This window comes from Macrobrachium nipponense, chromosome 5 (genome assembly GCF_015104395.2).
Source record: "Macrobrachium nipponense isolate FS-2020 chromosome 5, ASM1510439v2, whole genome shotgun sequence".
In the NCBI taxonomy this organism is placed as follows: domain Eukaryota; kingdom Metazoa; phylum Arthropoda; class Malacostraca; order Decapoda; family Palaemonidae; genus Macrobrachium; species Macrobrachium nipponense.
The window spans coordinates 6984289-7001788 of record NC_061107.1 but is presented as its reverse complement, the minus strand read 5'-3'; the positions used below and the strand labels follow the sequence as shown (position 1 = coordinate 7001788).

The following is a 17500-nucleotide window of genomic DNA, read 5'->3' as shown; positions in this document are numbered from 1 at the left end:
CCAATGAGAGGGCAGCGGCACGACGCCACCAGTGGGTCCAGAATTGCAAATCGTGGACAAAACTCTAAGGTGAAAAAGATCCAACTTGAAACCCAGTGGTCTTGAACATCTATTCAAATTAATAAAAATGCAGAATTAACAAAGAAAAACAAAGTTTGTATTCTAAACGTGACCTAAAGTTTTTGTATATACTATTGGACCTTCTTAAATCACGAAAATGATAACACTAGTCATAAGAACGGGATTTTTAATAGTATTATAAAAAGATATTAAAACTATATATATACAATAACAATTCATGAAAAAAATAAAAGAAATACAAGAGCACGATATTTCATGAAAAAAATAAAGAAATACGAGAGCAACGATATTATTTTGACTATGGCAGGAATTAACAAGTATAATCAAAAGAAATAAAAACTAGTGCTTTAGTGTCCCATACTACTTTCACAATCACAGTCAAAATCACATCACAAAACCATCAGTTCATGTTACCAAACCATTACTGTCAGTGTCACTGGCAATATCATTATCACTGTCACTTTCCCGACCACCATTTCCAGAACTGTTCGGTTTAGTGGGATCACTCATGAAAATAGGTTGATGCTTCAAGAAGGGAAACGGACTTTTGGGTGATAAACGAGTCCTTTTCTTATGTGTAATCCTCGTGGTCGCAGCTGGTCGCAAGAAATTTTTACTGATTATGAAAGTTTATGTACTAAAACATTGCCCAGATGGCAAATACATTGGTGATACAGTGGGAATACCTTTTCAAAAATCTGCAACAACTTTACCAACCTTATTCTATGTGCGTTGTTAGTTTCAGAATATATTGTCGCCATGTATGTATTGTAGTTATGTCATTAAAGGTATTCCTACTAACTTGAGGTAAAATTTCTTCACATATTAAAAAATATGAAGTTCACAAATATATACCTCAATATTTTTCCATCAGTTTATGACCCACTTAAACTTGCAACTTCGTCCTCTCTTGTTGCATTAACATCACTTGAATATGAAATACCGAAAAACATAATTAATCCTTCAATCAGTGGAAATTGATTTTTGGCCACGAATTCGTGATCCTGGACCACTGTGCGACGCCCCCCGCTGCGCCACCGCAATATAAGCAGCTGGACTCACCCTCTGACTTCAGTCCTTCACCCACCTCCGCCCAAGAGGATGTCTGAGGTTTATTCAGACGAAACGTCCGGAAAGAATCGAAAAAATAGAAAAGAAATAGAATTTAACATCAATTCTATCTGCAATAAACTCTACGGGATATACCCGAAAATTTGACTACCCCATATGAATTTTTTACTAATAAAATCCAATCGTTTGACCTAATTCAGATATGTCAACCTTCGGTGCATTGCTCACCAGTTTAAGCATCAATGAGAAAGCAATAATTGGAAAAATAGAGAAGAACCTGTATAAAATTGATACAGCTGAGGCAGCAATCACTTTTAATAAAACATGTTTAAAAGAGGGTTTACTTCTAGCATACAATAATAATAATAATAATAATAATAATAATAATAATAATAATAATAATAATAATAATAATAATAATAATAATAGCAATTTTTTGTTTATCAAAGTCTTGCTATATCGTCAGAGGATAACACTATTAAGCTTTACGAACGAAATATACAAAACGTTTTAATTATCACATTTCTAATGTATCGAGAATTGTACTGAGGCTGAACGAGAGGGTTTCTTCACAGTTCTGTAATGAAATAATAATAAAAATAATAATAATAAAATAATAATAATAATAATAATAATAATAATAATAATAATTATAATAATAATAATAATAATAATAATTATTGATTATAAATTAAATTATTCGTGACTATTAGTAGGAAAGGCATAGGCCCATCTTAATTTAGGAGTTCATTTATTCTTATAATCGTAAAACACCAGGCCCCTAATGGAATATATATATATATATATATATATATATATATATATATATATATATATATATATATATATATATATATATACAAATTAAAAAATAAGCACAAAGCTGGTTCAAATAATAAATTTGGAATCTCTAGTGGGGAATATTCGTTAAATTTTCAACCTAAAATAATAATTTATCCAGAGAAGTCTCTCGACGTCAAGTATAGACTTTGCCAGAAAAAAATAATTACAAATAAAAATAAACGCATAGATAGATAAACAAAGGAAGATTGCATCATTGTTGACATTCTTGTTAACAACTTGCTTCACACTTGCAATTGCTCTCAAATTTCTTAACCAGGTTTTTTGTTTAAGGTCATCAGCCAATGTTGATATATTTGATCCTTCGTCTGTAACGATAAAACCTCTTTTGAGATATGAACAAAGATGCAATTACAATTCGCAGCTTGTTTAGAAATCGCATGCATTTCTTTCCTAAACTACCAGTTGCGTCATCGCTGTGTATTCCCCTTTTTGTAAATTTTAGCGTAATTATCCCTTGTATATTTCGACGTTTTTTTCTGATGTTTTAGTTTTCTGAAAAGAAACAAAAACTATTGTGCACTTTTTTCTGTACGCACTTTTCTGTCCGCCCTGAGATCTTAAAAAACTACAGAGGCTAGAGGGCTGCAAATTGGTAACTTGATCAATCCACCCTCCAATCATCAAACTACCAATAGCATCCCTCTAGCCATAATCACGCGGCCAGGGGCTAAAACTTTGACTAAAAGTACCTTTCGAAACATTAGTTCCGGTGAGGTGACTGCCTCAAAACGAATGTGGGAAAAATGAGGACCTACGCCTAGTTTGTCAAAGCGAGGTTCCTAGCGCTCCCCATCTTTGTCTTCTCTCGACCCGGTTCCTCGAGATCTCTTCGACACTCGATTAGTTAGTAAGGGATTGACCCAGATCAGGCGTGACATTTAACCTAGAGGTCTCATTTACGACGATATGGCACTACCGCCATAATTGACACCTACAATTTGGACGACGGGCTCAGCGCGTCACGGCTTGTTGGTTTGAATGAAATATTTCCTTTTAATTGCAAAGAATTGATGAACTAAGCAAATGGGCAGATAGAGAAGAGAAAATTAGATTGATAAATAGGCAGTGATGGAGAGAGAGAGAGAGAGAGAGAGAGAGAGAGAGAGAGAGAGAGAGGCTACATCAGGAGCTTCCTACCTTGTAATTATGAGAGAGACAGACAGACAAACAGGCAGAGAGAGAGAGAGAGAGAAAGAGAGAGAGAGAGAGAGAGAGAGAGAGAGAATCTACAGCAGGAGGTTCTTCCCTTGTAATTATGCCCGAGAGAGAGAGAGAGAGAGACAGAGAGAGAGGAGCAGAGAGAGAGAGAGAGAGAGAGAGAGAGAGAGAGAGAGTCTACTGCAGGAGCTTCTCCGTGTAATTATGCCCGAGAGAGAGAGAGAGAGAGAGAGAGAGAGAGAGAGGGGGGGGGAGGGGGGGGGAGAGAGAGAGAGAGAGAGAGTCTACGGCAGGAGCTTCTCCTTGTAATTATGCCCGAGAGAGAGAGAGAGAGAGAGAGAGAGAGAGAGAGAGAGAGAGAGAGAGAGAGAGAGAGAGTCTACGGCAGGAGCTTCTCCATTGTAAATTATGCCGAGGAGAGAGAGAGAGAGAGAGAGAGAGAGAGAGAGAGAGAGAGAGAGAGAGAGAGAAAGTCACATCAGGAGCTTCCTGACTTGTAATTATGACCAACTGTCAGGATAATTTAATTTGCTTGGTACTGAGTATGGTACAATATCTGTTTTCCTGGAGACGCTCCTCCGTCCCCTTTAGAAACTCAATGGGCAAATTACATTCTCGTGAAATTACCAGGTAACTGTTTTGACAGGGCGCTAGTAATTATCACATTAATTCATTCGAATGTTTGAGGAATATAGATTCTTCTGTGGGGGAGCCGGGGGGAAGGGGGAGGGGGAGGGATTTCACCAACATTCCTTGGATGCTTAACGAATTTCAAATCAATGGCCCCTGTGGTGTGCTTGTTCCATGCGAGTAGGGTCCGCTCTACCGAAATAATAATAATAATAATCAATAATAATAATAATAATAATAATAATAATAATAATAATAATAATAATAATAATCACATTTCCCGCCCTTGAATAAGTTCAATGTTCTTAGACTTCAGGAAGACCAAAATATAACACCCAAAAAAGTTTAAAGCAATTCATGAATGTGCAGCTCTTGATATCAAAGATGAAATATTTAAGTGGTTTCGCTTCAGGCCTTTTAAGTTTTCAACCGAAAAAGACCACATTAACATAATCCTCTTAAAAACAGCTCTGGCTTTCTCTCGCCTACGAAAGAAGTTTTAAAATTAAATACACTTCTTCGTCATCCATTCTTTGTATTTCATTCATTCCTTTTATCTGTTTCTGGTAAAAAAAAACAATAAATGTCCGGTTTTCTTTCTCAATTGTCTTGTTAGTCTAATCCCTTTTGATATTATTTTCCTAGAGTTTGGTCAATAGTTTATAGATGAAGATTCTACATTTTTATAACTTAAAATTATCGTCACCAATGGAAGCTATGTTTCTCATATTTCAGGCCGAGAACTGGTGACTTTTGCATGACACAGCAAAACATTTTTATATCTCAAAATTATCAGTCACTCATGGCAGCTATTTTTCTCTTATTTCAGGTCGAGAATCATACTTATTACGAATGGGAAATCGTAGAAGGCTAATCATGACAGTGAACGGTGTTAAATAAGTGCTTTTAGTTATTGGTGACTCTTGCATGGCACAGAAAAAACCTTCCATTACAGCAACCAAACGGTAAAGATGATAACTATGTACTCAGTGCGCTGGGCTCTGAAGCACACAAAGATAAAGTGGACCGTATTACGCGGCCGCTTCCCCAACAACTACTGCAACTGCTGCCGCCTCGCGTGAAAGAAAATAAAACCAAAACACCCGAGGCCCACGATGCGCATCCCGCTCAAAGCGACCGAGGAGAACATATCCGAAGGCGTTCTCATGAGCGAAACGCTATGTCGCTTCCGGAACGAGAGCGGCGAGATCGTCCTCGTGTCGTGCCCGAGCGTCGCGCCCCCTCCCCCCCATCCCAGCGAGGGGGTCACCCGAGCCCGGACCAGGACGTCGACGAGGCCTACTACCACTACGACTACGAGCATTACAACTTGACGGACGAGCAGTGGTTGATCGTCCGGCAACTCAACACCTACTACATCCCGCTGCTGATCGTGGTGGGCTTCGTGGGGAACCTGCTGTCCTGCGTCGTCTTCCTCAACACACGTCTCCGGATGAGGTCGTCCAGTTACTACCTGGCGGCGCTGGCCATCGCCGACGTGACGTACCTCTTCATCCTCTTCCTGGTGTGGCTCGATCTGCTCGGGTTCAACACCTTCAACGTCAACGTCTTGTGTCAGGTGAGGAAGAAGGAAGACGTTTGCAGTCTTAAATTACGTCCATAACATATCTTCAATCACCTCATAAGGGTAGCTCCACTTTGGAGGGGTCCCGATGTAAAAAATCGTAAAAATATTTGCCAAAATACACTAATCAAGACAGGCTAATGAAATTTTCAGGCATTATTAGCACTATAATAACGCATATTCTCTGTGAGTTTTATATCATCCTACAGGGAAAAATTAATGATTTTATTAAAAATGTGAAAAAATGCAAAAATTCCGGGGCCCCTCGTACTGAAAGTTATTTGGGTGATTGGTGAGAAACTACAGTCTTGAATAGAAATTCGCTCTGAGGATATATTGGTATATCCACCTGGAACATGCACAAAAAAATGATCAAAATAGAACATTAAATAAGCACGTTATAACAAAACAAAGAGCAACAACTTCAGGTAAGTTCAGCGAAAGCCCCACTGAAAAATCAGACTATAGCTATGAAGAAATATTCAGGAAAAATTCAAATCTCGATTTGTAGGGACAAAACCTTTTGAGAGTTGTAGTTATTATGTCACTTGATAGCCTAAAACATCTAAAAATTATATTATTTAGGACAATCAAAGAAACCCCCCCCTTTTTTTTGGGGGGGGTTTTTTTTTAGGGGGAGGGGGAGGGGGTTTCTTTGATTGTCCTAAATAATATAATTTTTAGATGTTTTAGGCTATCAAGTGACATAATAACTACAAACTCTCAAAAGGTTTTGTCCCTAAATCGAGATTTGAATTTTTCCTGGATATTTCTTCCTAGCTATAGTCTGATTTTTCGGCGGGGCTTTCGCTGAACTTACCTGAAGTTGTTGCTCTTTTTTTTGTTATAAACGTGCTTATTACTGTTCTATTTTATAATTTTTTTGTGCATGTTCCAGGTGGATATACCAACATATCCTCAGAGCGAATTTCTATTCAAGACTGTAGTTTCTCACCAATCACCAAATAACCTTCAGTAAGAGGGGCCCGGAATTTTTGCATTTTTTCACGTTTTTTTAAATAAAATCATTAATTTTCCCTGTAGGATGATAAAATTCACAGAAAATATGCTTTATTATAGTGCTAATAATGCCTGAAAATTTCATTAGCCTGTCTTGATTAGTGTATTTTTGGCAAATATTTTTACGATTTTTTACAATCGGGACCCCTCCAAAGTGGAGCCTACCCACAGCACATCCCAGGTAGCCCACCATTGATTCGGATGATGCATAAGTTAAATAAATGTATTAGCTTTCATGAAAACCATAAATCATTAATCGTAGGCTCTCATGAATGTCCATATTTTCGTTCGATCGACGAGCACTTCTTTCTGTCTGCCCTCAGATCTTAAAAACGACCAAGGCTAGAGGGCTTCAAATTGGTACGTTGATCATCCACCCTCCATTCATCAAACATACCAAATTTCAGCCCTCTAGCCTCAGTGATTTCTATTTTTATTTAAGGTTAAAGTTAGCCTCAATCGTGCATCTGGCAACGATACAGGATAGGCCACCACTGAAAGATAGAACTATATTTTCGGTGGTCTTGATTATACGCTATGCTGAAATCTCTTTTGCGCATTTGTGGCTTCTTTGTTTTGTGATGAAATGAATAAAAACAGTTTAAAGAAACAAAGGTATCATTTGAAACTTCTCAAACACAATAATAAGATGCATTTCAGTTGCCTTCATCCTCGCCTTCAGACGTTGCAATATCAACCTCGTATAGAAAACGGGAATGACGCCGCGAAATCTAAAACTGTCTCAAACTGAAGTGTGCATTTGTGTATTTGCAGACCAATTAGCCCGTAAGCCAATTAGATGACTGAAGACATTAGTGACGTAACTTAATGGGATGATGAAAGGATCTACTGAAGCGTGTCACAACATAAAACACAAATGTGGATGTTATTTATTCATTCAACCAGTTATGTACCATTCCTCAATTATATATTCAGCATTATTCACGATTGTCTGTTTTTTACGATTGAAGCAGAGACGCTTTTTTTTCAGGATAACCAGAAATGATCAAATGAGCTGACTATTAACTGGCTGAGACTAACGACCGATGGGTTCTCTCTCTCTCTCTCTCTCTCTCTCTCTCTCTCTCTCTCTTTTGCACACACACACACACACAGCTAAATTAGGACACTACAAAACAAACCTTTCTCCCAGGCATTTACATAATGACAACTCTGGACAAACACATCCCATTTACGACCTCTATTTTTAACGACCCTCAAAGCCGACCACAGACCTTGATGTGGAAGTAAGTGACCACTTAATCCTCGCTATACTTTGGCGAAAAAAAAATGCTTTTAATTGATGCAGCGTGGTGTGAAAAGTCCACAGATAGCCCTTTTTTTAACCACCTACCTTTCACCCCCTAACCCCCACCCCATCCCCTGCACTTTTCAAAACCCTTTCTGTTCTCTGGTCCCCTTTTCTGTCCTTGCTTTCACGGAAGACTTTAGGAGCTCAGTTGATTCGATCGGCGCAAATTTCTTCTGCAACATTGGATGCAGCAACGTTTTACCCATCCCATTTCCTGCAACCAATAATCCCCTTTGCAGTCTTAAAGGTGTTGGAGCATCTCCAGAAGACACTGGCACTTCAATCAAAAACCTCTCTCTCTCTCTCTCTCTCTCTCTCTCTCTCTCTCTCTCGTGGAAAAGATTCCTCTCGTCACTGGCTGTGTCAGTGACCTTTGATTGGTGGCAAACCAGGGATCACAAAGTCACTCATTCCAGCATCAGTCATTCTGGTGATTATGTACAGCGTTCATCGAACTCTGCTCGTGACATCTAAAATCTTTCTATTTTTGCATGCTAAGTGACTGATCTTCATCACCTGATCCCATGTTCAACCTGATATGCTTTTAGATTTATCATCATTCCTGGAGATCTCGTTTTCCCTTTACAGAGAGAGAATAAAAAAAAAAATCTGCTTTCAAGTAAATGAATGTCATTTCTGATGAACATGTTTCATCTCATTTTGACTTTGACTTGTTCATGTTTTTTTTTCTCTCTCTCGTTTGATCAGATTCGACCATTTTACCTGAACTTCAGTGTGGTTTGTTTATTAAACTAGATTATTTAGTTATATATCTCGTTTTGAAAATATAATATATATATATATATATATAAATATTATATTATATATTATATATATATATATATATGTGTATATATATATATATATATATATATATATATATATATATATATATTATATATATATATATATATATATATTTGTTTTCCAAGAGTGATCTATATATTTAATTACATACGTAGATTTTTGTTTAATCTTTAAGAGCTCTTCAAGTTTGTATTTACTAGCTTTCTGACATCCATTGTCATTACTTATTTCAAATAGAATTAATCTGAATTAGTCTTCATTTATCTTTCCATTAGGATATATCATTATTGCGGCAATATAATCTAAGATGTCAAATTATTTTGGAAATCATATCTTTTAATTCTGTTTGAATCGACGTATAATCATAAACAGTACTTTATAAAACGAACAGGAGCATTAATATAAATGAGCCTTCTGTCTATTTAATTGAGATATGTAGTACATTACATCAATTATTCCTTGACTATCTTTTACTTTTGTTTACATCGACGAATAATTACAAACATTACTTTATAAAACGAATAGGAATATCAATAGAAATGAGCCCTCTGAATGTGACATCCTGGAAAGACAAACATTCTCAAAACAAACCTATCTGTATTCAAGACGGTTATTATCTCTTAGAATACTTGTATTTGTGAACAAAATAAAAGCAATAGAATAGACTAGCAGTGGAGATAAAAAAAAAAAGAGCTATTTGAATACCTTGTATTGAGTCCATCTGATAGAAAGGGACAGGGGAAACAGGTCTTGCTTTTCCCTAATTGAAGAAGAAGAAGAAGAAGAAGACGTTTGTAACAAGGTGCTTCTTCGAGCTGTGAGTAATAAGAAACAACCCTTTGATTCATTTATTTTTTACAGGTTTTTTGTTTTCCTTCATCTCGTTACTTGAATACGTAAATAATACCTTCCTCTCGTAGCATATTTTCTTTCTCTGGTCGGCCACGTGGGTTCAATGCATAATTGGTAAAACTCTGAGCCGTTATTGTTCGTTTTTTATTGCATAGTCTCACAACGACTAATGTTATTTAAGACCCACATTTTTGTTAATACTAGTTACATTACCTTCCTGTTAACACTTAGTGTTAACTTAACAATACGATTGTGAATAGTAGCTCATTACAAATCTATTTGAATGAAACAGCACAGTCTTCCCACTGACAGACAGTCACGCGGTATCTATTGCTACATCAAGAATCAAAGACTTTCTATACTCAGTTCTGAATTTTAGCCTGACTGTGTCTGGTGCTGTAAAGTTTGGGAACTGTGGAGGAATTCATGTCAAGAAACCAGATTCATTGGGTCATATACAACAGCAATACAATTTTGGTTCCACATCAATATCAAGTAAATATTCCTCTTCAGTACTACTGGTTTCAATCACAATATTACGCTCAATATAACTTTTAGTTAACAAACATTACCGACTGACTATTTAGGAAATGAGGAAGTTTTGAATTTGAGCAGTGATGGATATCAACAAGTCCTAAAATAAGATTTTTTTTTTTTTTTTTTTTTTTTTTTTTTTTTTTTTTTTTTTTTTTTTTTTTTTTTTTTTTTTTTTTTTTGACGTTCGACAAGATGAATTATTCATTCTGGCTTTCCTCCGTCGGAAATGCTCCAAAGACCTTTTCCCTTACCTTCCACGACTCTTAGCGTGCTTATAAGACCTGGCTCTGCGGCTTGTGGGACCTTCTACGTGATTAAATTATTCAGTGTTCTTTAGCTCCACCTAAAAATGTTCTCGTGTTTTCTGGAAGACAGTTACCTCTGCGTAGCGCTTAGAAAATACTTAACATTTCCACTGCTGCTCTCACTTGCATGTCTGACCTCATTTTTTCAAATGAGATATATACATTTTTCATGTTTCACGTTTCTTCAACGTATTATACCTTTATTTGACGATCTTCCTTTCTTGCTTTTCTAAATTCCCTAAGTAACCATACATTTTCTTAATCATATTTCTAAGCAGGAAATTGTTATACATGCTGGAAATATGCATGCATAACAATTTCCTGCTTAGAAATATGAAAAATGTATATATCTCATTTGAAAAAATGAGGTCAGACATGCAAAAGAGAGGAGCAGAATATGGCGCTGAATTTTAAGAGGAATGTTGACCCAAATGTTGTCTGTTCATCAATCATGGAACGGAAACGAATCAATACTGTTTTCCATAATACATTTGTGAGTGGATTAAGTGCCGTAGGCAGATATAGATAACTGGATTCTGGAATGCCTCTATGATAACTGGAGTCTGGAACTCATATTAAATGGTATATTAATATTATTGTAACAGGAAAATAATCAAACCTTTAGATTCAATACAGCACACTGGTTTTCCTGTTATCAATGTTATTGACACTTAAAGTAAATGTTACAATAATCGAGTAAACAAATGAAAAAAGAAGAAGAGGAATAGACAAGTAATTCATTGAATACGTTAGATTCAATACAGTACCCTGGTTTTCATATTATCACTGTTTTTGACACTTAAAATAAATATTACGATAATCTAATAGAAAAAAAGGGAAAAGGAATAGACAGGTAATCCACTGAACATGAAAGTAACTATTATTAAGAACAAAGCAACAACAATGCCAATCAGAAAACGAAAGGGCTCAGACATTATTCCAGCCAGTCACGATTCATAAGACCAGCTGCGTCAATGAAACTGTGAGATGATATTCACGAACGGTTTCTGGAAGTTAGTTACAAAAATGCAAATATATAGCTTCTATACCTTCATCACCTCCTCCTCTCGTTTTAGAAATGAGAGCTTCTAGTCAGTTAAATTTTTCAATGATTTTTTATCATAGAGTGTGGAATCGTCTTTTTTTTTATTTACCAATTTCCTAATTTACCCGTTTTTTTTTTGGTTTTCTGTAAAGGGCCATCTTTGTCTGCCCGTCCGCCCTCAGATCGAAAAGAAATTCACAGCCATAAAAAACGACTTTAGATGACAAATCACCGGAAATAAAAAAGTATCATGTTTACAAGTGAATGACTTGCATTTTGATTTCTATAAAGACAGGAATAACTCATCCTTACCAAGAGCTACTCCAAGCTCTTGGCAGACTCGCCGCCTTCCTCAGGTTGGACCCTAATTCTTTATTCTGGTTTATTCTTTTTTTGGTGGGAATTCCAGGAGCTCAAATAACATCAAATCATATTTGAGATTGGAATTTGTTGGGTTATTTATAGACTGGAATGATTCTTATAAACGAAAGCACTAAATGTTGGAATGATGATATGTTGATGTGGAGTTTCCACATCAACATCTCTCTCTCTCTCTCTCTCTCTCTCTCTCTCTCTCTCTCTCTCTCTCTCTCTAATATATTTATACTTTCTTTTTCAGCTGGAGATATATCTCGGGTCAGTGTCGAGTTCCCTCAGCGTGTGGCTGACTGTGGCTTTCACGGTGGAGAGATTCATAGCAGTGCAGTACCCTCTGCAAAGACCGACCGTTTGCACAGTCCACAGAGCCAAAACCATCATCCTGTCTCTCTCCTGCTTTAGCGCCACTGTCCATGTCTACGTCTTCATCACTGCCGGGGTCATCGTGCATGAAGATGAGGTAAGGAGAGAGAGAGAGAGAGAGAGAGAGAGAGAGAGAGAGAGAGAGAGCTGTCTGGTTTGGCTGTCGAAGTGTCTGCTAAAAGGTGTTCGCTAGTAGTGATCGGTTAGTTACCGATTAGACTAATTTGTCATGACGCTTTCTGACTGTTTTTTAGTGTTTTATAATAGTTAGGCTGCACGTTTGAAAGTGTTTAATTTATCAATTAATCTCTACCCGTTCATTCGACTTTCCCAATTCTTTATCTAGGCCTCACTTCAAACAAATGTTACCACAAAACAATCGTAAGTTATTGGTGCAAAATATCCCACATTTTCGTGCCGTCTGTCTCACTTTCAAAATGTATAATCTATTGCCTATTCTCTTACGCATTCTAGGCCAAACTTCTCGAACTGTTACCACAAAGCAATCGAAAGTTATTGGTGCAAAATATCCCACAATTCCATACCGTCCCTCCCACTTTCCCCTCAGCTGCTCATTTTTCTTTACCTCACCCTCGCTTTCTTCACTTTTTTTTTTTTTTAAACAACTCACGCCCCTCTTAACCCCTCAGGCCGCTCTCTGGGTGAATTCTGAAATGCTACTAGTCTCTCCCCTCGACCTTCCATAAAAGGTTGGGTTTAGAGTTGCTCCGGTGTCCTCGACGCTGAGTCAGCAGTATCTTCTGTTCCTTAGCTCATAAGAACCTGCGATTGATCACTGTATCCTCGCTTTTAAGTTGAGAGAGGAGAGAGAGAGAGAGAGAGAGAGAGAGAGAGAGAGAGTCTCTTTAGTCATTAGTCTAGACTTCATTGAGAGAGAGAGAGAGAGAGAGAGAGAATCTCATTAGTCTAGATTCCAGTGTATCTTTTACGTCTGCTAGAAGCATTAAAAGAGAGAGAGAGAGAGAGAGAGAGAGAGAGAGAGAGAGAGAGAGAGAGAGAGAATCTCATTAGTCTAGACTCCAGTGCATTGGGTATGGAACCGCATTGAGCCATTCATTGGGGATCTGAAGTCACGAGAAGGCTACGAACCCCTGCATTTGAAGCCTTGGCGTTGTCTATTCCACGTTCGAGGTACACGTGAAATACAAGTCTCTCTCTCTCTCTCTCTCTATCTTTGAGACCCCGCCCCCACCCCCGACGTGTTGACTTTTCCAGGTACATGCTCATTTAGAGCAAGTCTTGACGTCAGTCCTATTTCGTCCCAGGATTTCTAAGGTTCCTCAGCAGGTCTTCGCTCTCTTACTTCCGCGTCAACATTTCTGATTAATTGCCCCTCATTCCTTGTTAGTGGTCTTTCACGCGTGGGATGATTTCGCTTTTTTTAAAATACTTCTTTTAAAAGATATTATACACCGTTCTGCAGAATTGGTATTAAAAAAACTTTTTTAAAATGTCATTCATCGTCAATTTGTATTTTTTTGTTTTGTTTATTTTTTTCAATATCATCAGATTTATGTTTTATTTTATTCACTAGGGATTATACACCTGCCTGCAAAATATGAATCCAAAAAACATCTTTCGTAAAAAATTGTTCTCAATTTCAAAAATAAAATTTTTAAAAGGCCATTTATCGTCAATTTGCATTTTTTGTGTTCGTTGTTTTATATTGTTCTTACTGTCATCAGGTTTATGTTTTTCCTAGGATTCTACACCATCCAGCAAAATACGAATCCTAAAAAAGCCTTTCGTATAACGTTTTTATTTTTTTTTTTTTTCAATTCTTCCGGTTATCGCCAAGGTTAAAAAATCTGATCTCATTTATAGTTTCGCCTTCCTGGTGTCAAGTTGTGCTTTTCCACCCTTCCTGTTTTGACATAGATCTTACTTTTCACCGTGTGGACTAATTTAATTCTTCCCTCTATCGTCAGATTTCGTAAATCAGCTCTCATTTATAGTGTCGCCTTCCTGGTGTCATGTGCTTTTCTACCCTTCCTGTTTTGACATAGATCTTACATTTCACCGTGTGGACTACGCAACACCATTATAAGCAGCACGGGGTATCTGACCTCACACTCGCGAGGAAAGAGGGACATTATACACATAACAACATCCTCAAGGTCTAGAAACCTTGTCGCCTTTGCATTTCAGACTCGTTTCCCTAAATGTTCCAGGGCAACGAGCAAGAAGTTAGCTCCCTGAATGCCATTAGGTTAAGCAAAAACATCATAGCACGAATGCTCATCCCTTCCTCCTACACCTTCTTCTTCTTCCTCATAGACAGCAATTATGAAATGGACGCGACTGGGATACTTAAGAGCGGAGTGTTTTTATCCCTTTTTCAGGACGGGAGCAAGATTACCGAATGTAATTTGCGGATGGATTACAGGGGGTTGATGAACATCATCAACTGGATTGATACGTTGCTCACCCTCGTCATCCCCTTCATCATGATCGTCGTCATGAATACCCTCATCGCCCGTCAGCTCATCAAGTAAGCACGCAAAGGAAGTGGAGATGCTTCTTCCTGGGGAAAATAAACTAGATGGTTTTTTTATTTATAAAAATCTTTATCTTGTTTTTCTTCTTGCTGTGGAAAATAAACCAGCAGATTTTTTCTTATTTATTAAAATCTTTATCAGGCTTCGCGTGTTGGTGGGGAAAATAAACTAGAAGGTTTTTTTAATCTTTATATTATTTTGAGTATTGCTAGACAAAATAAACCAGCAGGTGTTATATGTTTATTTTATTTCAAGTCTTGCTGGGGAAAATAAACCAGCAGGTTTTTTTATTTATTAAAATCTTTATCTTGTTTTGCGTGTTGATGGGGGAAAATAAACCTGTAGGTTTTTTATCTTTATATTATTTTGCGTCTTGCTGTGGAAAATAAACCAGCAGGTTTTTTATGTTTCTATTATTTTGCGTCTTGCTTTGGAAAATAAACCAGCCTTTTTTTTTTGCTTTTTTTCTTTATATTATTTTGCGTCTTGCGGGGGAAAATAAACCGGCTTTTTTTTTTATTTATCAAAATCTTTATCTTGTTTTGTGTCTTGCTAGAGAAAATAAATCATAAAGTGTTTTTTATTTATCTAAATTCTCTCTCATTTTCCGTTACTAGTATGCTCTATTTCCTGTGATCTACATTAGTTACTGTCTCTGTTATTACTTTACGATATGCCACTTTACTGTAAGTTTATCACGAGAAAATGTATCATATTACGAGTGTCATTCTAATTATGTTAATGCTCAAAAACATAAGTAAAACTCATACCAATTATCCTAATCGACTTCCAACCAGTATCCTCAGAATATTAAAATTTGACATTAAATGAAAGGGAGTAATGATTAAATTTACAAGTCTACAAAAACATTAATAAATAAATAAATAGCTAAAGGAAAATCATTGATAACCAGATTCTGCCAAATAAAAGTAATTTAGTTTATACAGTGATTAAATATTAGACTCCAGAAATAAAAAATAAACAATTGAAGGTACTGATCCGAACAACGACGAAAGGAAACGTCACATCGAAGCTAACTGAAAAGGTTCTTCTTCATCTTCAGGTTTTCTCGGAGATATCGTCACCGGGAAGATCCTTTGCATCTGCAGGAGTTTGATCGAGGGCCGCAAAATGTTCTTCCGAAGGTAAGGGTTCTGCTCCATTTCAGTTTTCAGTTGTCTGTCCGTCCGTCCGTCCACCTCCAGATCTAAAAGACTACTGAGGCTAGAGAGCTACAATTTGGCATGTTGATCACCAACCCTCCAATCATCAGACATGTCAAATTACAACCCTCTAGCCTCAGTAGTTTTTATTCTATTTAAGATTAAATCAAACCATGCATTTACACAAATACACCCTAACACACACACACACACACACACACACACACACACACACACACACACACATATATATATATATATATAATATATATATATATATATATATATATATATATATATATATATATATATATATATATATGATTATGAAAACATTATTATTTCAGAGGTAGAACGCACTGGATATCAACAAAGGACATTTGTAGTTTAATGCTTATATATATATGTATGTATATATATATATATATATATATATATATATATATATATATATATATATATATATATATATATATATATATATGTATATACATATGCGAATGCAAATTCACATAAACACATACATATATAAGATTACCAATACACATCTCTTTCCAAACGTACACACCTCAGACTATACTGAGAATGGAATATCCCACTTAGACAATTGAAATAAAATAAAAGAATCCTTTAAACCGAAAAGAAAACATCGAATCTAAATCTGGTTATGCACAAACACGAACTCTTCAAAAACACCTCAGAGACAAGAAACAAAAATGCGAATTTGAGACCTTTTATTGTTACGTGAGAATAAGAGACGGTTTCCCCATCCACTCCCTCCCCCCAAGCAGCCTGGAGGAGGGGCGGGGACCAGCAGCCACTCGAGCAGGTCGCCGTGTCCCAGCTCCGGCCGAAGCGTCAACAGGATAGCGAAGCAGCACCTCAGCGGTCCTCCGCAGTCCTCCTCGTCCTCCACCACGAAAAACAACAACAACCTCAAGATGGCGGCGCCCTTCACCACGTCTGCTGCGACAGGTGAGTCTAGATTTTCAACGCTGGAGTCTGAGTTCGCTTCGTTTTCGTAATCATTAAGTTACTCTCTTCATTTTTTTATTAGGCGGATTTCGGTCGTTTTGTGACAACGTGAACTTTATAAATAACATTTTTTTCATTCGAAGTTATGCTATTTTGTTTCCGATGCTCCCCAAGGTCTCGTGGTCACTCTCAGCTGTTTAATCAATATATAATTCCCTGATGTTAATATTTAGCAAATTTCGGTCGTTTTGTGACGACGTGAATATCATAGATAATATTTTTGTCATTCGAAGTTATACTTCTTTTGTGTCCACAGCTCCCCAAGATCTTGTTGTGGTCACTCTTAGCTGTTCAATCAATATAAAATTCCCTGATGATAATATCTAGTCAATTACGCAGATTTTTAACCAAGACCTTGTGGTCAGTCAGCTGTTCAATCAATATACAATTCCCTGATGTTAATATTTAGTCAATTTGGCTAATTTTTAACCAAGACCTTCTGGTCAGTCAGCTGTTGAATCAACGTACGATTCCTTGATGTTAATATTTAGAGAATTGCGTTGATTTTTTACTGTTGGTGATCTGTACGTCATGAATAACATTTTCATTATTCAAATTTGTCCGTAAACTGTGGTATATTGTTTCTGATGCTCCCAAGAACTTGAAGTCACCCAGTTCTTTAAAAGTTACATAATTCCCTGCTATTAACGTATAGCGATTTTCCTCAATTTTTCCACTTTGTGAATGTAATACATAACAATGTTAATATTCAAAGTATCGAGTCAAGTTTCTCTATGCTATTTTCTTTTTGGTATTCTTAAGATCTTGGTATAAT

General features: G+C 36.7%; 1 protein-coding gene across 1 annotated transcript in view; it reads left to right on the top strand.

The window, feature by feature from the left end:
* LOC135215716 (D(2) dopamine receptor-like) overlaps positions 1–17500 on the top strand; it is a 49786-nt gene that overhangs the window by 24656 nt on the left and 7630 nt on the right. The window contains exons 2-6 of the mRNA XM_064250673.1: positions 4634–5383; positions 11887–12105; positions 14372–14520; positions 15591–15672; positions 16482–16665. Coding sequence (XP_064106743.1) covers positions 4985–5383; positions 11887–12105; positions 14372–14520; positions 15591–15672; positions 16482–16665 — 1033 coding nt within the window. The 5' untranslated portion in view covers positions 4634–4984. The remainder of the gene's footprint in view (positions 1–4633; positions 5384–11886; positions 12106–14371; positions 14521–15590; positions 15673–16481; positions 16666–17500) is intronic.